General features: G+C 41.0%; 1 protein-coding gene across 13 annotated transcripts in view; it reads right to left on the reverse strand.

Annotated features, from left to right (window-relative positions):
- Window positions 1–22,295, reverse strand: part of USP54 (ubiquitin specific peptidase 54) — a 130,009-nt gene that overhangs the window by 24,281 nt on the left and 83,433 nt on the right. For 10 of the 13 annotated variants that reach the window (XM_070781921.1, XM_070781914.1, XM_070781915.1 and 7 more), the window contains 15 exons: window positions 19,985–20,119; window positions 18,244–18,357; window positions 18,022–18,104; window positions 17,497–17,602; window positions 17,240–17,386; window positions 15,432–15,581; window positions 13,612–13,780; window positions 12,025–12,195; window positions 9,383–9,514; window positions 8,832–9,212; window positions 8,340–8,568; window positions 7,297–7,430; window positions 4,386–4,553; window positions 1,821–1,940; window positions 708–903 (listed from right to left, as the gene is read on the reverse strand). In XM_070781921.1, coding sequence (XP_070638022.1) covers window positions 708–903; window positions 1,821–1,940; window positions 4,386–4,553; window positions 7,297–7,430; window positions 8,340–8,568; window positions 8,832–9,212; window positions 9,383–9,514; window positions 12,025–12,195; window positions 13,612–13,780; window positions 15,432–15,581; window positions 17,240–17,386; window positions 17,497–17,602; window positions 18,022–18,104; window positions 18,244–18,357; window positions 19,985–20,119 — 2,435 coding nt within the window. The remainder of the gene's footprint in view (window positions 1–707; window positions 904–1,820; window positions 1,941–4,385; window positions 4,554–7,296; window positions 7,431–8,339; window positions 8,569–8,831; window positions 9,213–9,382; window positions 9,515–12,024; window positions 12,196–13,611; window positions 13,781–15,431; window positions 15,582–17,239; window positions 17,387–17,496; window positions 17,603–18,021; window positions 18,105–18,243; window positions 18,358–19,984; window positions 20,120–22,295) is intronic. The other 3 variants (XM_070781922.1, XM_070781923.1, XM_070781924.1) reach the window with 3 other exon arrangements.

The raw sequence follows: 22,295 nt of genomic DNA on the forward strand, positions 1-22,295 counted from the left end.
GCGAGATAGGTAAAATAAAACATGAAAGTATTTATTTACCTTACTGCCTGGGCAAATATTCAAAAAATGTTAGCTTTCTTTATAACACTTATATTCTGAAAACTACTCAGGCTTATTAACAGCCAACATTAATTCTTACTTAATTCCATCTATTCTAAGTAACAGCCAGTTTCAAGGGCTAAAATGTGGGAACTATACTAATGACCATGGGGACTTTTTTCCTATTCCTGACCACAGGGAAGTAAAACAAAGGGAATCTTTGTGTCTCCTCGCAATCGTTCAGTCAGAGCAAGGAAGACTGCTTTCTCTGCTTCCTTAAGGGACAGGAGACACTGAAATCCGCAAATAAATCACATGGTTTCTACTGCAAAGTGAAATGCAACTCAGATTGCCATGTCTAAGATCATAACATGTACCAATTTAATAATCATGCTGTTACACAAGTCCAGAGACAAACTCACCCACAGGAAATACGGACAAGTGGCCTATTTATGATGCTATACTTTCTGTATCTTTCTAGGAACTGTTAAGAGAAGGACCAGCAGTGGGATGAGCTTTTCTTTGTATATCTGACCTGAGAGAAGAAATCTTTTCAGAGGACTCTTCTCTCTCCCTGGAGTCGCCAAGACAATGAGAGCTGGCTATGGAGCACCCAAGGTCACTTCCTCCCCTGGCGTCCATAAACTACAGTGGTTCCCAGGCACTACCTTGTTGGCTGAGGAAGGGCTCCTCCCTGTGAGGGGAGGCAGGTTGAGGGCTGCGACGGCGGCTGAGATGATTGCTGCTGCTGCATGCGATCCTGCAGGCTCCGTGCTTTTCGAATACTGATTTGCAACTTCTTATCGACTAGGGCTCTGCTGTGCGTGCTAGAGCTGGCACCATGCAGGGCAAGTCTTAGTTTAGCTAAAATGCAAAAGAAAATATAGCAGAAACAGAACACAAAAATACAAACAAAAATAAAAAATAAAATTCAACCAAAAATGAGCAAAGTTAGGCAGTAAAACTGAAAATATGCAGCAGAACTACAAGGCATGGACCATGCATATGGTATCCAGGGCACAGAGCTGCCTCTGGCTGTAAGGAACATTCATGGAAGCCATGGAGGCCAAACAGGTTAATTCAAATTTAAAAATCAAACAAACAGAAAGCTAAACTAAAATGAGTCAAGAAGATAAACTGGTGCTTCCATCTCAGATGTTACCACTCTCATTGTCCTTTGCAACTGACCTGTCCAATTCTGGTCTCCATTCTCTGCTCCCAACTCCCCCTTCCTGACAGCCAACAGCAGAACTAAGATCCAAACCTGCATCTGTCTTTATAGAACACAGCTTCTTGTGGGTCATATTTAAGAACCAGATACAAATTCTTAGTCCCTTGCTGTAACCCTATGGTGCAGCATACCAGGAAGGCAGGGGAGAAACATAAAGAATCAAATATGCGGTAAGAAGTCACAGGCCTAGGAAGTCACAGCCAATTTATTCATTTCTTCCTGCCCTAAGCTCCACCACGCTAGTCAGTAACTAGCGCCAAGAGCAGACTAACCTCGCCTCTGAGACCTAACTTTATTTGGGGATTAGAAGATAGGTATGGCTGGATAGTTCATTTGTAGACTCCCGCTGAGATTTTTCCAGTAAATATCCACAGGCCACAGTGACAGTGCCCAGCACATTTAGGAATCTGAAAGGAAAAGATAGCTAAAGGGCCTCAGTTTTGGGGAGTGAGAGTAACGAAACCTAAAAGCTCTTTTTATCCTATCTGAGTGAATTACTATCATGAAGTTAGTCAAAAGTGCCATAGCCATAGCGGTTAGAGTTACTTACAGATAGCTTCGTTACAGAGAGCCAAAGCGGCAGCACAGTCTCCCTTCTGCTCCAGATGCAGCGACTCTTCAAACACTGAATCTGCCTCTTGCAGGGACCTCTCAAAGCCGTCACTCCTCCCTGAAAGGGCCAGCACTTTTCATTTTCATAACAACCTGTTCCAACTTTTCATATGTACTGTTGTTTCCCTTCGGTGCACATAAATCCTCAGTGCTGAGCGTCTGGTACACCTTTACTCCAACTGACCATTGCTAATAAGAATTCCCTGAAACTTGTAGGACATCCACTTTTCTTTGCCTTAACTGAGACCTTACCAAAGCCATGAAAGACGGGCATGTCATTGCCCACCACATATTTCAACTCCAAGACCTCTTAGGATGGCCCTCAAGAAAGAACAAAGTACTGTCTATAATAGAAGGGTGGGTTCTTCTGCCTGGAAATGACCTGCTTCCCCACAAAAGTGTAACAAGATACATCTTGGCAGTGTGTGTCCAGAACCCCAGATCTCCCCTGAGACCTCCACTGCTGTGTTAAGGCAAAGTGGCTTCATGACTCTGTGGACAGCCATGTGTAACACTTCTTTCCTGTACTAATTCGTAGTCCTCTCTATACCACCCGCACCTGGAAAATCAGTACTCCTCTTGGGCACAGGTGTTCTACAGTTCCTAACTTCAATACATCTACCAAGTCAGTGGAACCATCTTTGTTCTTGGTTTGCACACACATACCTTTCATTAGCACAGCTAAGTATTTACTTCTATCCTGCCCTTGCTCACCAAACCTACCACTAAAGAGTCACCTTCCCACACAGTGACCATGAAATGTTGCCTTCTCCCCAAAAGTGAATATGTGCCAAAGCAGGTACAGGAGTCGAAGAGCAGTGCCAGATAAAAAGTGACAAACTACTGCAAGTGTAAATTCTCAGGTTTATGTATCCCACTGCCTTTTCCTCACTCATAACCATAAATCAGTAGTCAGCTGTAATGTAACTTCATCTGTGATTGGAATTAATGGTGAGTTTCACAAGCTCACAAGGAAAAAAAAATCATATTATTTCTCCCATAATATCCCCATCCTCCATTAAACTCCAGCTGGGCATGGTAAGAAAAGCTCTTCCATACCCCTATCATTCACTCCCTAACTCACTAATAACTTTTGGAGAATAATGGGAAGACAGTGGAAGTAGCATTTGGGTTCTACTCCACCTCTAGAGTTATGGTTCCTGGGGTAGGGGGTACACAGGCTTGAAATTTTCTCATTATATCTGAAATCAACTGAATCTATGCAACCTTTATAATCAGAGGTGGTGGCTACAGCAATTAAAAAATGTTCTCTACAGAGACATAGGAAAACTACAGCTGGCCAATCATTGTACTAAATTTTAATTCTTATCCTCCCGAATTCTTAGCACCCCATTCCTTGCTCTTCCAGGAGATGCTAAACCAAAACATTTGGAGCACTGATAGTGAAATACAACCAGAGGGACCCATTCTCAACTCTGACGTACTACCCAACTGACAGAGCGGGGAGAAGGGCAAGGGAGGAAGATGACAAGACCCCTCTTTCAGAAGCAACATAAACCTGAGACCCCAATGTGATACAGCTTAAGGAAAAAAAATCAGAAAAAGCTATCTAAGTAGAGGGATATCTAAGAAATTAGGAAAGGTAAGCTAATTTGGAGACAAATACAATATTCTGGGAAGTGTAAGGCAACAATGGCCTTGAATCAAAAGACAGTAGAATTAGAGGAGAAAAGGGGCCCCCCAAAAAGCCCAGGAAGTTTCTCTGAGTGTTGATAAGAAGAAAGAAGTGAGCAAGAGAAAGCAGCCACCCAAAACAGCCCAGGCTCCTGCTCTTTACACTGCTTTAGCACAATCTGCTGTATCTGGCTGGAGGTTCTGAACAGTAAATTTATTTCATAGACAAACAGAGATATAGATTTCAGGGCCTATTTAAAATAGACACCTCAGCCTTTTTAAACTCTTATTTTGAAGGCTAGTCTCTGCTGGTGTAAAATGACATCTTAAAGCAATCGAAGAAAAAAACAGTAACTAATCTGGGGCAGCCAGAGCAGCTGAAATAAAGGCCAGGACAACTGTGTGAGATTGGAAAGTGAACCATCAGAGGATGAAAAGGCAGTCAGCCTCTTGTTCTTAGAACCTCCTTGGTAGATCCACTTTCCCGAAGCTCCAGGTAGGAAATCTCAAGGGCATTTTTCTGCTGAGCAAGAATTCCCCTCACAGTCAGTGAGGTTCACTCATTGCCTTTTTCTGCTGTTTCTGAACTGTCAGTAGTTTAATTTACACCTTCTATAGCTGCTCATCAGAAATACTTTCCATGAACAATATACTATCTCCAATCTACAAGCTTTTAACAGGCCCCAAATCAGCGCCTGTCTCTAACCAACTGGCTTGTTGCCTCCTACTTTAGTTCTCACTGAAATGGCTAAATTAAGATAAAATAAAACTCTGCTAAAGAAAAGACAGAATTTATGAGCTCAAATACCTTTTTCCTTCCCCCTCTCTCTGTCCCCATCACCCACAACCTAATGCTCACAACAATTACCCTGATTCTGCAGTTCATCCAAGTCCATGAAGCGGCTGGGATGAGGGTTAAACCCTTTAGCTGCCTCTAATTCCTTCTCTCGTTTCCTTCGAAGTTCCTGTTCCTGTGCCCTTCTGGCCACTTCTTCCTGCAATTCATCCAGTTCAGTTTTGGAAGATATCTCCCCACCTGGAATACAAGCAAGGGAGAAGAGAAATCGCCACTTTCCCATAACCAAGACTAAGCACCTGCTATATTCACGGTCACCACACTGCTTTTTCTTTGGAACTCTTGGCTTCAGTTTGGAATGCAAATTTGGATAGTGTTTTCCATATCAGATTCAGGATGAGGCCTGGGGCATGAATAATAGTAATAAGAGTGATGTTTATTGAGCACTTTATAACAAAAATAACAACACAGCAACATTTGTTGAGCGTTTACTACGCGACAGGCATAGTTGCAAGCGCTTTTACCTGTATTATTTCATGTAATTCTCTCAACAATATGTGAGGTAGATACTATTATTGCCCACATTTTAAGAATGAAGAAACTGAGTCACAAAGACAATAAATAACTTCCCCAAAATAACAAAGATGGCAAATGGTAAAGCTGAATTAAAGTCAAATAGCTTAAATTCATAATCCAAGCTTTTAACTATTAAGGAGCATTCTCTACTGCCACTGATTCACCAGGAAGTTTCAAGCAAGTCAATTTCTCTCCCTTAATTTCCACCACCTTCCAAATGAGTTTGTAAAATATCCATGGTAGTAAACCTTAATTTTATCAGTGTTCATAGATGGAATCAAATAGATCTAAAAGGATAACCACGATATATTAAGTGAAAAGCCAAGTGATATAATAATATCTATAGTATAACTTTCTTTTATTTATTTTCAAATGGTAGTAATAAATTTATTTAGGGGTTCCCAGGTGGGTCAGTGCTAAAGAAGCCACCTGCCAATGCAGGAGACGTGGGTTCGATCCCTGGGTCAAAAAGATCCCCTGGAGAAGGAAATGGCAATCCACTCCAGTATTCTTGCCTGGGAAATTCCATGGCCAGAGGAGCCTAGTGGGCTATAGTCCATGGGGTCGCAAAAGAGTTGGACACAACTTAGCAACTAAACAACAACTACAATAAACTTATCATTATACTTGTACATAGAATACAAAGCATAGAAAGAGATGTAGAAAGATATATACCATAATGGTAACACTGGTTCCTTCAAACTCAAGAGGCACAGGGCAGGTTACCAAACTGTTGGACTTGTGTTAACCTCTGTAATTTTTTAAAAGGGTGATCAGTCACCAGATAAAAAAAATAGAGTTTACAAGGAGGATGGTAGTGTAGTGTAGTATATAAGGAATTTATTCTAACTCCTTGCCAAATATCTTTTACAAGTTGAGGAATCCAGTTGGTGAGTTCTATACAGCTAGTCTAGAATTAGGGCTATCAGTGAAGTCATAAGATTCAGTCTTTAGTGTGCTGAAAAGCTACTGGCTGTTAAAAGAGAAGGGAGAACAGGCTAAAGTAAGAGCACAGGTATCTCAAAACTATGTTAGTCAATATGAGACAAAATGTGGGAAATAAACTAAACCTATAATTTCATTAGGAAGAATAAATTTCTTCCATGGGTTTCTAACTGTAACCTACTCTAGCCCAGAATTTCAGAGATTATCTGCCCCTACATGCATTGTTCTGCTTTGCCAGATGTTAGCAGTCCATGCCCGTCACTCATACCTGAAAGAGTTCAGACCTTTTTATTTCTGCTGCATATCACACTTCCAGCCACCTCTAGGAACGTTCCGTGGTCATTAAGAGAACTGGCTGTCAAACCAGTAAAGTTCCTGGTCTCATCTCTACAGTTTTCCGTGTAGCATTCTGTCCTCATCTCCCTAGTGAGCTGGCCACAAATCTATATTCAGATGTTCATTAAATCAGACCATAATTAAACTTCTGCCCACACATGCGACTCCCGATTCATCTAACATACCAGAAAAAAAGGGGGATGATGAAACACATCTTTCATAGAAGGTTGATTTCTAAGTTAGACAAGCGGATCCCAGAAATCCTCAGCTGACTAAACAATACTGAATACATATTATCTTCCCTCAAAAATCACAAAAAGTCTCCATCTTGGGGAGACTATACAGTTGTTACCTCGATTTTCTGCTCTAAGTAGGGATCTATTTATTTTGCTTATTTGAATATGCACTCTAAGTATATATGTGTGTTGTGAGAAGAATGTAAATAGGATATAAAATCTATGACTACCTCAAATCTCTATGCTTGGTGTATGATGCCTAAAATTCCAATATTCCTTTATCTTTAAGCTTTGACTTGTGAAAATACTAGCTTCTCTTAAAGAAAGCACATTTTCAGGCATTTCCAGTCACATACATCTAGTGTGAAAGAGTCAGATCATCCCTTTAGAGCTTCTTTGGAGAAGGAGGGACACAGGCACGTTCAAGAAGGAAAAACCAAGCAGAGATACTAGGCAGGAGAGAGAGGCAGGGGTAAGGGTAGCTCTGACCTGCTCATTTCCCAATTTTGTCTATAGTCTACATGTCCCCCTTGTTATCTCAATTCAGAGAAATAAACAATAAAAAGTCCATTCCCAAGAGGATGCCTCTACACCGAGGAAAGCCCCAGGACGTATTCTTCTGAGGAAAGCAGGTGCTCCTGACACTGTTCACCGTGTTTCTGTTCCTTCTTGCTTCCACCAGAAGGAAAGGAGCACGCAAGTGAGCTGTGACAGAACAACAGCGAAAAAGATAAACCTGGAGAGACAGCGGATCGATCGCCTTCACGTTCACGTCCTGGTGAAACAAAGTGCAACTGCCCTCTCATTTCAAATGTGCTCAGGTTAGGCTGTTTTCCAGACAGGACTAGCAGTGAAATCCAGCTCTCCAAACCCAGTGTCCCTCCACTTACCTGAAAGGGGCTGGTTCTTCATCCAGCCACTCCTGGACACGGCAGAGTCTGCCTCCAGGATGCTGCTGCTGTGAGACTTAGGGATGTGACGCCAGGAAGGGGCCAATCCTGCTGACCTCTTAGCACTTGGATCCCTTCAAAACAGAAACCAGAGGCGAGGGAAAGCATCAGAACGCTGGTAAACAGCAATAGTCATAGGACCAAATTCCCTCCAAAAGCAACAACAAAACCCCAAAGCACCAAACTAACATTAAAATATCTGCTAAACTATTTCTGAATATCGAAACACCCATTCGTTCCCCCATCTTATCGCACCTCATTCACGTTTTGTGTGTGTCTGGCACAAAATTTCTTTAATGAATTAATAAACAGATGTTCTCATATACACTGCCTTCCTCTTTCCTACACTTTTATAGAATCTTTGCGTGTGTAAAACTGAACAGGGTCTGAGGTCAGGTAAGAGCAGTGGGAAAGTATGATGATACAGTTTATCAATCTTGTAGATGATTCCCTCCTTTCAAAGCAACTATACTGTTAGCAAACTTGTCTCTGAGGCAACTCAGTAAAAAAACAATGTATGGAGATCTGAAATATATAAAGCAAATGGGTTTTATGGACAAGGTGCAATGACCACTATTAAACTGTCATTGTTATCTTATGGAATGATGAATATCATTGGCTTCATAAGACACAGACTCCCTGGTGAACCTAAAAATAAAAATAGTAAAATAAAAGGCAGGAATAAACAAAAATTGGATTTTCTCTCTGATCGTATACAAGTTTCAATTCACTAACTCATTCTTTCATTAAAAGTTTGCCAGTTATTTTGAATATAACACTTTAAAAAAGTTGTCTCCCCTTTCTCAAATGCCTTTGCTTCTTCCCCCAGCAGAGGGTGCTGTTGCCACAGAAATTGATAGAGCACAGTTTGCTTGCCCACACCAGGGCAACACAGTGCATCGCTTTACTTGTGTGAGTTAAGAGCCTCTTGGTGGCTTACATTCTGTGAGGAACAATACAGCTATTCAAAGGCCAAACAATACCTGCAGACACTTGAGCTCTCAGGCAGGGCTGCATCCAGGCTGACAGGGCTGCTGCTGTTCCTCTCACTGCTCTCGTAGCCAGATTCCATTCGCTGGATGAGGCGAGGGTGTTGCTCTAAAAAGTGACAGCCTGGCCGTGCTGGGCCCCAGATCTTGTACTGGGGGCTTGGTCCAGTTCTAATGTCATAAGCAGGCGGCTTGCTTGACTCATCTGGTGTAAATTCTTTTGCTATACCAATCAAAGGACAAGTGTGGAAAGGGAGGTAGATTTAGCATCTGCCTCAAAACAAGACACAACTAACCCCTCCCTCTAGTAACTCATTCATTGAGCTCACATCCACAGTAGGCCACTCATGAGGGTAAAATTTTTACCCTTCAAGGTAAAAATATACTTGCCAAGTCTACCAGAAAACCCAGGCTTTATATATATACATATATAAATAAAAATCAACTTTATTCAAAAGCTCAATTCTTCCCTAATTATCTTCTCACCTGAATCTTCAGAAAAGGGGCTAAGCTGGGTATAGCCACTGTGCTTCCTTTTGTCCTTACTAAAGATACTGTCAATATTCAGAGACTCCCGTTTGGGTCTCCATGTTGGACGATATTTGCTAGAAGAACTGGATTTTGACTCGCTGCTGGTACTCTCTACTTCCCAGTCACGAGAGTGTAAAGGCAGGCTCCGAGGAGGTTTTTTGTCCGTCTGTTCTCCTCCCTTCCCTACACAAGGAGGTCCTAGGGTGGTCTGAGAAGCCAGGGATGGTCTGTTATGGATCATATTGCTGACTGTCTCTTTAAAATCCCTTAGCCTGTTGGTGCTGCTGGATGATTTGGAGGCATTCCTAGGAGCCTGCTTCTCTTTCAGTGTTTCTCCTAAAAACACAAAGAATGAAACAACTGTAAACGTTTAAAGCCATCATGGATACCCAGACCCCAGAGTCGAGAAAGAAAGGCCTTTGAGCAGAGAGAAGAAGCCACAGGCTGAAGTGTGACAAAAGCGAGACAGAGGAAAGAAAGAAAGAGAAGCTCTGCAGGGGGCTTGCCTTCACTGTGGTACCCTGAGGCCTGAGACTCATCGCCTTTCCTCCTGACCCGGCCAGAGCTCCTCTTGCGCTCTATCAATGACCCTTTCTTGGATGGGAGTTTCTGATTACATTCACTATCAGTCAGGTGTCCTGAAGAAAACAAGGAAATGAGGGTAAGTTGGTATCTGAGACTGACCTCCATCCATTTGAGAACCTACTCTCCCTTTGGGATTCCTGGCAGCGTCACCAAACTTAGGGGATCAGAAGCTGCAGAGGCCAAAACTATGTATCTGATTTAAGTGCAGCAGGAATCTCTCAGTAGACAAAGGCTTTAAGCTCAAGTATTTATCAGGAATTTCCAAATTTACAGTGTCTCCTGAGCAATGACCAGTCTCAGTCTCCCTCATAATCCTTTCTGGTGACCCAGAAGGATATATCACTTGGTAGTCTGTAAAAAGCAAACGTTTTAAAGATTTTATAAGAATGTCATGTACCAATATATTTTCATTCTCATCAAAAGAAGACAGAGTTTCCCTTCTATTTATTTAACAACACAAATTAAGTGAAGGCTAATTTCTGTTACATCTGGTATTATCCCAGGGGGCCCTAGGCTTTGCCCACAAAAGCTCTGACTATGTATGGCTTTAAGACCCAATTCTAAACATGTGTTAAGAACTGGGTCTGGGAATCATCCCAAAGGACATTTGAACTTTGAATAATTCAAATCATTCCCAGCCATAACCCAAGTCTTACCAAATTTGACTTCACCCAGAGATTACATTTCATAGTTCCTCAATACTTATCTCTGGGAAACCCGGGAGATCTGGGCTCTTTTATGTAACTTGCCACATTTCATGACCACAGTACGTAAATGTACATACTGTATGTACGTATGTATGATCTGACCACAGTCAGATTCTAAAGGTTTAAGCTGCTGGAAGCCAAAGGTGAATTAAGCAACTGAAATAAACTGGAATGTAGACTTAGAGGAAACCCCCTAGGGTTCTCAAAATGTCTGAGAGCTAGCAGAAATTTGCTTTCATATGTTAGTTATGAAAATCCTTATACATATTCAGGTACAAGATGCAATGATATGGCTACATATTTACAATCACTTACCAACACAATCTTTTATTGCTTTTATCTAATAATTTGCAATCTCTGGGCTGATTTAAGAAAGATTTAAGAAAGGAGGAAATCAACTGGAACAACTAAATTCACTAATGTTAAACCAATGTGCATGCTTCCCCACCCCCGGCCATTCACAAACCCTTAAAATAAACCTGACTCTCCTCATTTATCCTGTGACTTGGTTTCTCCCTGGTTCAGTTTCAGAAGTATCATCTAACAAAAATCACACTTTGCCGTAGTCATTCATACAACAGTCATCAAAAGAAATCCAACATGAATCTGACCAAAACACTATATCCAACTACCAATTTATAAAAAATAGAGAGGACAAAGAAATATGCTAAAGTTTACCACATAGACACAATCAGCAAAATTTAGAATGAGGAGAAACTGTAGCACAAACTATCTAGTTGTACAACAATAAATAGAAAGGAAGAAATAGAGGAGAAACCTGCAGATGAAAAGAAATGCAAGATTTATCAACCCATTACAATGTGGCTCATTTGGATTCTGAGTCAAAAAAAAAACTACTAAAAATGTGAAATTATAGACACTAGGATATTTGAACACTCACTGGTTATTTAACGGTTTTAAGAAGTTAATGGTATGTTAAAAAATGATTATTTTAGATACATACTAAAATACTTCTGGAAAAGGGGATATAATGTCTGGGATTTGCTTCAAAATAATCCATGAGTAGGGGAAGTGGGCAGAGGTACAGATAAAACTAGACTGACAAAGAGTTATAATTATTGAAACTAGGTGACAGGTACGTGAAGGGGCTGCATACTATTCTGTATACTTTTGAATATGTTTGAGAGCCTCTATTTTTTTTTTTAAGGGTATGCACAGGATGTAAACACTAATTCCCAAGTCTCTAAGAGTATGGGTACTGTTCTATGCTTTCAATGATGAGCTTTTTGTCTCAGCAGTCACTCACTGTTCTTCCTTTTATACCCTGTAATGATTTCTTCTAGTGACACAGGCACAATCTTCTATAGATTAACAGAACAATTCAAGAACATTCTCTGCATGGAATTCACAATAACAAACAGGCTAACTTTTCATTTTTTTGGTTCTCTGTCCTTCAGGAAGCCTAGCAAGGTGATGAGCAGGTTCCCCATCCACAAATACATCCCTTCTCGAAAATCCCTTTGAGATGTGAATGTGATGAGGTGCAGGATCACAATGGTTAATGGGACACTATGAGAATGAGGGATCAAGAGCACAGCAGGACAAAAGTTTTTAGAAAAAGACTTCAGGATAAACAATCACATTATAATCACATAAATAATCTCATTACAATGGTCCTTACTGAGAGGCTGCTGTTGACAGGTACATGTCCAATGGAACACCATTGTTCATTCAGAATTGCATTGCTTCCTTTCATCCCAGTCAATTACTCAAGTTCTCTGCATTGCCCCCTTTGCATGACAAACATTTCTGACTTGCCACGTTTCCTTTTTCTTGGGAGACCCTCCATGTAGAATAGAGTAAGGCAGGCAGGGTTGACTGTGTTAAGTCCCTACCTGTGTCCCGACTGCTCTGAGACGTGGAATCAGTCTCCACATTATAGATGACTGTCCCCTGAGAATCAGAAGAGAAGTGACTGACCACAGACTCATGGTGGAAGTGTTTGTAGGGATAGCTCTCCGTTGAGGAATCTGTTCGAGTATCACTTGAGATGGAGGGCTCCCTCCCTGAGGGAAGGAGGAGACAGCCAAAGGTGAGGAGAGAGATGACAGTGACAGAGAGAGGGGCAAAGAGTTGGATGGCAACACAAGTCCATGAGGTAGGAACTTCCTAAACAGTAGGATAAGAAGGATATACCAGAGCTGTTCTTTCTGACACCCAACCTCAGATAACACACACACATATAAATAATGCCTCCCACTCCTGCCCCTACCTTGCTGAGGCCCTCAATTTGCCTGCCACTGTGAAAAATTGTGGGGCTTTTAGAAAGCTGAAGGAGGGAAAAGTAAGAAGAAAGAAAAAAGCTGTGGAAAGCAAAATCTAGTTAGATGGCAAGTCCCAGGCTGACACATAACACGTTGAAGGAGGGAAAAGTAAGAAGAAAGAAAAAAGCTGTGGAAAGCAAAATCTAGTTAGATGGCAAGTCCCAGGCTGACACATAACACGTTGCTTCCCTATCCCATAATTTTTCTCCTATACTGTCAGAAAAGTCATTTGTAAAAATTTAGTTTATATTATAAATTACAAGCATGTTTAACATGCATGAGACATTCAGGGGCAGTTATTTATACTTTGGTGTGAATTAGTTCATTTGGACTGCTTTCCTCTGCACACCTGGCTGAGATAAGCACGACAGTGTGAATGGGTGTTTGAAGGGAGAAGCGGCAGAGCAGGTCTGGGTGGGGCGCAAGGGCGGAGTGAGCACACCAAGTGGGAGGGAGGCACAAAGAAAGAGGAAAAGAGTCCAGAGATGAGTCTCTTCTCTTTCAAAATTATATGCAGGGCCATCCAGCCCTAGATCCAAAACAGGAAAAAGAACATGACTTTTCCCTCATTTTAGGAATCAAGCCAAAACCATCAGGGTTGTATTTCTATTATAGGATGAATTTCTGAGGGACAGCCTGAGATCTTAGCAATAAAGCTGAAATTGTTTCCACAGGAAAACATGATTTAAGTTCCAAATAATTGAATTAGAAGTGAACAGCTACAGAATATTGCTTCTGCACTTGGCATTTTAAAACAAAAATCTCTCATCCCGAACAAAGTGACTAGCTTTGTAGTAACTCGTATCATTTTCTTGGTCCTAACAATTCACATCACTGTTAAATCGCTAGTAAAAATCAGTCACCTTAGCAATATGAGATGGTTAAATAATGAGGTTTCCTCATAAACTTAATATCTCAGTCTAAATCAACATAACTTCCTTCTGACTTTTGAATCGGGGCCAGATGATCAAAACAACACATTCAGACAACAGTGAAGGCAACTAAGCCTGGCACAACGTGGGCTTCAGCACGAGTTGGCAAATCTGCCTTATCTTTCTCCAAGCTAAGTCAAGTGCTAGGCTCATGGCTATGAGACCCTACTATCTAGTCATCACATGGCCAGAGGGAGGGAGGAAAGTAAAGAGCTGGGCTGCTCACCTGAATCTTCACTATCGTAGCATGTCCTGCTGTACGACTGGAACTCAACTTGGGGGGGCAAGTCCTGGGTGGACACTGGGGTACCCTGGGGATCTGCATAAAGCAGCAGCAAAGGCTGATAATGCCCCTTGATGCATTTGGTCACCACATCCTTCCACTTGGGCCCAATCTGAACCAGAACAACCAGAAAAGCAAGACAATTATACTTCATGTCCATAATTCAACATATATCTTTCTGTTCTATTTTTCTAAAGAAAAAGAGATGAAAAGACAAGAACTGGGTAAAAAGACAACAGAAGAGATCACAGACCTAAATTTAAGACAAAATCTTTTTTTAAAATTTTTGGCCACACCATGAGGCATGCAGGTAGTTCCCCAACCAGGGATCAAACCTGTGCCTCCTACACAGTGAAAGCACAGAATCTTAACCAACGGACCACCAGGAAAGTACCAACGAATTTTTTGTTAATTCTTTTTTTGTGAGATCCTTTTAGCTAAGGAATGATGAATAAAATTATTCTTATTCATGTAAAACATCAATTCAGTTGTGAAATATGAATAAAAGTTCTCAAAGCTGAATATGCTATGTGAGGCAATTTCAGTTGTACTTGGGGACCAATTTCTTTTCACAGACATCAAATAAAAGCCCCTCCTTGAAATCTGCATTTCTATCATTTTCTCCTAAATATTACAATCACTTGTATGAAGCTAGAGAGCACACAGAAACTCTCACAGACTGCCTTAGAATAAGTGACATTCCGTTTCAGAGTTCACATGTGGCAGGACATAAAATGTCAAACCGCTTAGCATGGACAGCTGAAGCTTGCAGCTTTAGCTTTGTGCTGGATTCAGTGCTGCCAGTGGGAAAAAGTGACAGGACAGCCACGGAAACAACAATCCAGTCAAACCCCACACTGACTTCTCCTAAGTCTGCACCAGTCACGTTCTTAGACGGTGTGTTCTTGCAGTCAGACAACTAGCACAGTGCTTATTTCATAACAGATGTTCAGTAAATGTGTAACTGAGTTATTTTAACTGAAACACATTTATATGCTTTTTTCATACAAATCATATTTACTATAAGGCGGTGGTATTATTTTTCAAATAAAAAAATCTAAAGCTCAAAGAACTTACATAAGTCGCCCAAAATTACAACAGTAAAAAAGAGACGAAGAAGAGAATCAGGGAATTTGACAAATTCCCACTTTACGATTTGTGGAAGATATTACGAAAGGTCCACAGTTGGGATAGATTAGAGTCAGCAATTTCCTAGATGCTAACCTTATCACAAGAGGCTTCCTAACTCACATGGATCATTTAAACTACTTCAGCCACATGCTCCATGGTTTAGATAGCACCAAATTTCCAGCTTTAAATATCATCATGGCCTTATTTTTTTTACACTATCCCAAAACACGTTAATCCACGATAGAGTATTTCAGGGAGATAACTACTACAAAACAATTTATAGCAGTCCTGAGACAAAGCATTACTCACTGTTAATTCCAAGATTTGGAATTCTGAATTCCGTGCTAAGCTTATAAACTAATTTGAGACATTAGATTGTTCTTGCTCAAATCAACCAATGACTGTATTTAAAAAGCCCTTTTAACTATAAATAGAGAACTGTGCTGAATGCTTGGTGAGGGGATTCAAAGACAATATAGAAGATAAATTGATTCTGTCTTTAAGGAACTTGTTTTGTTGGGAGAGACAGGCAGACAGACAACAAAATTATGAAAATAAAACACTGAAGACAAATAACCGTAGTTTTTTGTCCCAGGCACCAAACACATCAAGAAGGGTTTGAATATTCCTACCTCCTTGACATGAGCATCATCAAAATACATCCATTTGCGGATTTTTGTTTGGAAAAAGAATGTAGAGTAATGTTTGCCGTAGTAACAGATCATTCCTACTAAGTACAGTTCAGACTGCTTAGCCCGGTCATCTGTCACTCTGAAAAACAGCTGTGGGGAAAGAGGAGAAAGCAAAGAAGAGTCACATACTCAATCCTCTCATATCATCTCTCAAAAGACTCCATCATTTCTTAATTAAGGTACTGACTTGCTTCTTGTTTGGCTAGTCCATATTATCATAAGTAATGAACCTAAAAAGGCAGAATTTAAGGAAAAGAGAGAAAATGGTCAAACTGGTAAGGTGGTGATGCTTCTTCATACATTTTAATAATTTTTCTTGCTGGGGCTTATCCTAAGAGGAGCCAGGAATGTTGGGGGAAAAAAGAATAAAACTTTCTTAAGTTTCAAAAGTTATTTATCAGCTGGTGCCATAAATACAAAGTTCCTGCTGAGACAATAAGTAGAGGATAAGAAAGGCCTTAGGAGGAGGAATTGCTTCACACTGGTTACTAGCATTTCAGTTCCAAGATGTCCAGCACTGTCCTGGGTACAAAGAGACATATAAAATGTTTGAAGGCAAGGACTCTTGCCTTAAGGAACCTGTTTGGTTGAGAAAGCAATCATAAAAACAAAACAAAAGTAGAAGAGAAAACATATGCTACAGAAAAAGTGAGCTCTTTATTGTGCAGAGCTATTATGTCAGAGAGTCTTTGGCAAGGAAATCTAAAATAAGATCCCAGTAGTCCACTTATTCTCAGCCACAACTTAACGACATTAAAAGACAACAAAGGATCTCCTTAGCCACAGGACCATCAGAGAGAGAAACCAGTAGAAAGGAAATTACAAACTTCCTGGCTCTTCCTCTGAACTGAAGGAAAATTCTGGCTGTACCTATATTAGGACATGCAGCTGATAAGGCAATGACCCCATGTTTGAAGTCTGTTCCCTACTTCCCTGAATAGATGCGTGGAAAACCACTAGAACTCTCTTCCAAGCCAATTCATTACCGTGTCAACAGACACTGGTTCCTCACCATGAATTTAATATCTGTGACTCACGTCACCAACTTCTACCTCTTTCATCGCCCACAGCAGCACTAGTCAGGACTGCTTACCTCTTTGACCTTACTACCTCCCATGGATGAATACACTGGTATTAACTAACAATGAGCAGAGCACAGGATAACTCTATGAATTATTTGATTTTTTTTAAATTAATTATTTATTTTTGGCTGCGCTGGGTCTTCATCGTTGTGTGGGCTTTCTCTAGATTCAGTGAGTAGCGGCTCCTCTCCAGTTGTGACGCTCAGGCTCCTCACTGCAGCAGCTTCTCTTGTTGCAGAGCACAGCCTCTAGGGTCTGCAGGCTCAGCAGCTGTTGCACATGGGATTAGCTGGTCTGTGACACATGGGACCTTCCCGGACCAGGGATCAAACCCATGTCTCCTGCACTGGCAGGCAGATTCTTAACCAATGGACCACCAAGGAAGTACTGAATTACTTCATTTTTATCAATAACTAAGCTCTGCCCATCGTAGCTTTCAAGGCCAAGATCATTCCATATCTTCCAAAAAGCCTTTGCCGCCTATACACAGAAATGTGAGCATGTACATGCATGCATATGCATGTCTACATACATATACAATCCATTTGTTCAAAACTCTTTAATATTTGTCATTTAGGATACACCTTTGTGTTTAGAGCTCATTGCCCTTGAGCAATACTAAGATACAAGAACTCCAAGTGAGAGATACAGGTAATTAACACTCACATCACCCAGCTTAAGGCAGGTGCCCAGGCTGTGAATGACATCCTCTGCCAAGTCTGAGTGGTCCGAGTCCCATACCAGCCCAATAGTGATAATCTGTGGTGCGTTCATCAACACACGGCGAATCCGAATCCTTTCTCCACAGTTGCTCTGAAATACACATATAAGGTCAGTTTGACATGTTTCTCACTGGCTCTGCCTTAATTCCACTAACCCCAGGGCTCTCCTCCCCACTCTGAACCCCACACCTGACAACTCACCGGGCAGTTCCGCAGATCCCCCATGGTGCTGGCATTCTGCAGCAGCTCACCAAACATGCTTGGTGAGGGTTTTTCTCGTCTTTCCAGCATACAAATAGCCTGATTGCTTCGAGATGGGAAGTTGAAGGGGGATGATTTGGGGAGTTGTACAGAGTTATAGCTAAATCAAATAAATCATTCATGCAGATTCCTAACTCACATGTTTGACTTCCTTCCTCTGCCCACTATGCTAAAACCCCTTGTCCTGACCAGCCTCAGTGTCCCACAGAGTAAGTGAGCCTGCTGGTCCCAAATCCAAAGCTCATAGAATCCCCATTCCTCCTCCCACTCTGCTGGCCAGAACTGGGACTAAGAGAAGGGGAGAGATGGGACAGGAAAGGAAGAGAACAAAGGTTATTCAAAATGACTGTTCTGAGATCCCACAGTATAGCAAAGACTCAGCAATAAGGCTACAGCTACCTGGGAGCCTTTGGTTAAAACCCAGGAATGCCTATGAATACAGAGAACGAAACGCGTAAGACTCACCAAAGGGAAGTAGTGGAGATATAATGCACCATCTGGATGAAAGGCAGCGGGTCAGAAGTGGCGCCACAGCTGGTACATACGCACTAAGCCCAGGAAGAAAAAAGTGAAACCAGTAGCCATAGTCATTAACTCGTTTGGCCCCCATGTGACACTCTGCATCCTCGGATAAAGTGTTCTTAAAGAAAAGGTCTAAGAAGTGATAGGGATAAAGATAAGGTTCACCTGCTCGAACAGTGTCATCGCAAACTTCTGGTGGGAGATGCAGTGCTGGGCAGTACATATGTCCTCTTTGGTTTCATCAGCAATGTGGAAGTGAATTCTCATCAGGAGGTTTTCCTAACAGGGAAGGAACAAAAGCAGCGTATGAAAAACATTTAACAAAGAAAAGCACAAATTTGTTGGCAGTTTACTCAGAGAGACAGCAATCTTTCTGGGAGGTGAGAATATCTCTGATATATTTAAAAAGTTTTTAATTTGAAATAATTATCAATTCACAGAAAGTTTCCCAAAAAAATTGTATAGGCAGTCCATGCACACTTCACCCAGTTTCCTCCACAGAAGGCATCTTACATAACTATAGTATGATACCCACACCAGCAAATGGACATCAGCACAATCCAGAGTTTATTCAGATTTCACTGGCTTTACAGACATTCATCGGTGGGTCTGTAAAGCTCAATTCAGTTTTATCACATGTATAGTCATATAAACACCTTCACAATCAAGATATAAAACAGTTTCATCACCACAAAGCTCCCTAATGCTATCCTTTTATAACTTTACCCATTCAATCCCAACCTTAACATATTAGCAACCACTAATATGTTCTCCTAGCTCTACAATGTTATTATTTTAAGAATGCTATATAAATGGGATCAACCTTTTGATACTGCGTTTTTCTCTCAACATAATTCCCTTTAGATCATTCAAGTAGTTGCACATCAACCGTTTACTTTTACTGCTGCATAGTATTCCATGGCATAGAAGTACCACAGTTTGTCTCACCATCTATCCATTAAAAGTTATTTGGGGCTTTTTACTTTGGGGCTATTATACATAAAGCTTCTATGAATATTCATGGATAGGTTTTCATATGAACATATGTTTTCATCTCTCTGGGATTCATGCCTAGGAATCTAACTTCTGAATCTTATGGTAGTTTTCAAGTTTAGTGTTTTAAGAAACTGCCAGGGGACTTGCCTGGTGGTCCAGTGGTTATGACTCTGCACTCCCAATGCAGGGGGCATGGATTTAACCCCTGGTCAGGGAACTAAGATCTCACATGCTGTGCGGTGCACAGGGAAAAAAGAAACTGCCAAAGTGTTCTCAAGAGTGGCTAGATCATTATAGATTCCTACCAGCAATAAATCAGGGATCCAGTTTCTCAGGGGTACATTTTAACCTGTAATAGGATGTACATTTAGGGTGGCACCTGGAGTTGAAAAAAGTGAGGGTTGTCTACTAAAAATCACCCAAAGTAGCACATCATGTTTGTGCTAAGGACTCAGCTACTGTCTATTTAATTATCCTGGGTAATGCAGGAGCTCTCAAAGTGTGGTTCCCCAGACCAGGAGTATCAGGATTAGCTCACCTAGGAACTTGTTTCAGATATTCTTGGGCCCTACTCCAAACCTACCAAATCAGAAACTCAAGAGAGTAGGACCCAGCAATTTATATTTATATAACGAGCCTTGTCTCCTCTGAAGGTGAGAGCTACTGTTCTGTGCAATGGCAAGCACGAAATGACCCTAAGCCTGAAGGAAAAAGAATAAACCCACAATTCACACTGAGAATGAATTCATACTCAGCAGAGACAACTTAGAGCTCTGAGAAACCAGGGAAATTCTAGTGCTAGCTGTAGAGATGAGGAATACAGTAAATACCACAGTAAAGTAGCAAGTCCCTGACAGAGACCATCCACAGACTCACCCCGTATCAAAGAGGGCCAGGGGCCAGCACTTACAAAGCACTCCGCGGCATCATCCATAATTCCCAGCTGGAAACGCTGCTCATCCTGAAAAGTCTTTGCCAGAGCACTGCGGAGAGCGTCAGATGGAAGCACTTTTTCACTACTGCACTGAAACTGGTTAAAGATTCCCTGTGGAGAAGAGGTTAGACAAGGGGAAAAGCACAGTGCTGTTACTCAGCTTCTATGCATCCCAGTCGGCCAGGCTAGCATCTCCATGCTTCTGGCTGTGGAACCAAATGTACCTTCCAGGAGTTGATATGCCTGCAGTAAGTAATAAAAAAAGTAAAAAACAAGATTCATAGGAATGGGCATGACATGCGCTCATAAGGATCCTTGCTCTTCCATCTGAGTGTGATATACCATTAAGGACACATTAGGAGAGACTGTTGTCATGCGTTAAAGAAATGCAGTTACCTCATTTCCTCTGATATATAAAGAGATAAATGGTCTATAGTAAATAAAGATAAATTATAGGTCAATAAACTGGCTAATTATTCTCTGGTGACTCATCCTATGAAATCTGGCCCTATTCTTTTAAACTGTTTAGCTACTAGAAAATTACCCAAAAGTAAAAGGAATAATATAACAAATACGTACATGTCTAACACTCAGAAATAAACATTCTATCATGTTTACTTCTAATCTGCAGATAAAGCTAAAGTCCCCTTTAAGCCCAGTCACTCACTATCATGAGTTCACAGCACAGCACAATCTTTTGTTTTTATTTTTAAGTGTGTGTGTATATTTATCTCTCAATAACATATAGTATGCTTGTGTGTACAGCTTCTTTGTTTATGTAACAAGTATCACACTGAATTTTACTTTTTTAAAAAAAATTCAGCATTATTTTTGAGGTTATCCACACATTTCACCCCTTCTCCTTGCTGTATGGCATTACATCAGGTTACTCTAGCACATCTATTTATCATTTTTTAATTGACAGAAATTTTGGCAGTCTCCACTTTTTTGCTATTATAAAGAGATTATGGCAACTTAAACTTCTACCAGTGCCTGAATATAAATAAATTGCCCCGTATCCTTGTCAGCAATTAATATAGTCAAACTGGTTAATTTTAGTCTTTCTAACTGCCTCAGTTTTTCTGGGTCTTCTGTGAGTACTACTTATAGCAAATACCTTCTTCTAGTCTTCTGGTATCTTTCAAGCAAAGCAGTTTTTTATTTTGGTGTAACTAAATGTATCTGCCTTCTCCATCTTTACCTGTATTTGAAACAATGATTAATGTGATATGCAGAGAATGGAAACAGAGAGTGGCAACAGTGGCACCTGGCTTGAGGTGTCTTCCCCAGTGGTATTAGACCCTCCGCCCGGAGATTAGAATGTGTTCGCTGACATTACATGGCCCAGATCCACACTAAGCCACCCAGATAAACTACTCCCCCAACAGTGAGTGACATATCAACATGAAAAAGAAGGTCTCTCTCCTGAAATCCTTGTTAGTAATTATTCACATAAAAAAAAAAAATCCAGGGTTATTTTTCAGACTTACAAATGAGACCAGAAATGAGACCACTTTTATCAACCTACCTACGTGAGCTAACAGTAAGAGGTCCCACCAACCTAAAATGGCTATTCTTGGTCCTCATTTTACTCGACACTTTACTTGCAGTACCTCAGTCACTCATTCCCTTCAGATTTTTATCCAAACATTACTTTCTCAATATAGTATTCCTTGATCACTCTATTTAAAACAGCAAGCTTCCCCCACTTTTTCTAAACCTCCCACGTTTATCTGTTTTAACTTTCCCTATGGCACTTGTTACCAACAGTCATTCCATGTATTTTATTTATTTATTGTCTAAATGCACTCCCTAGAATATGAAGTCAGAAATTTCTATCCTTTAATTCCTTGCTATACTCCAGCACCAAGAATAGTACTGGCATGTAAAGGCTATCAACAATTAGTTTTTGGGCTTCCCTGGTGGCTCAGTGGTAAAGAATCCACCTGCCAATACAGGAGACAAAGGTTTGATCCCTGACCTGGGAAGGTCCCACATGTTGCATGGAAACTAAGCTTGTGCGCCACAGCTACTGAGGCTGGCTCTATAGCCAGGAAACCACAACTGCCGAGCCTGAGCGCCACAACTACTGAAGCCCACACTCCCCAGAGCCTGCGCTCCGCAACAAGAGAGGCCACCGTGCTGAGAAGCCTTCACACTGCAACTGGAGAGCAACCCCTCTCGCTGTCACGGGACAGAGAACCACACAACAATGAGGACCCAGTGTGGCTAAGACAGTATATAAATAAATTTTAAACGTTTTTTTTTAATTTTAAAAAATCTAGTT

The sequence above is a fragment of the Bos indicus genome, chromosome 28 (genome assembly GCF_029378745.1).
Source record: "Bos indicus isolate NIAB-ARS_2022 breed Sahiwal x Tharparkar chromosome 28, NIAB-ARS_B.indTharparkar_mat_pri_1.0, whole genome shotgun sequence".
Taxonomy (NCBI): domain Eukaryota; kingdom Metazoa; phylum Chordata; class Mammalia; order Artiodactyla; family Bovidae; genus Bos; species Bos indicus.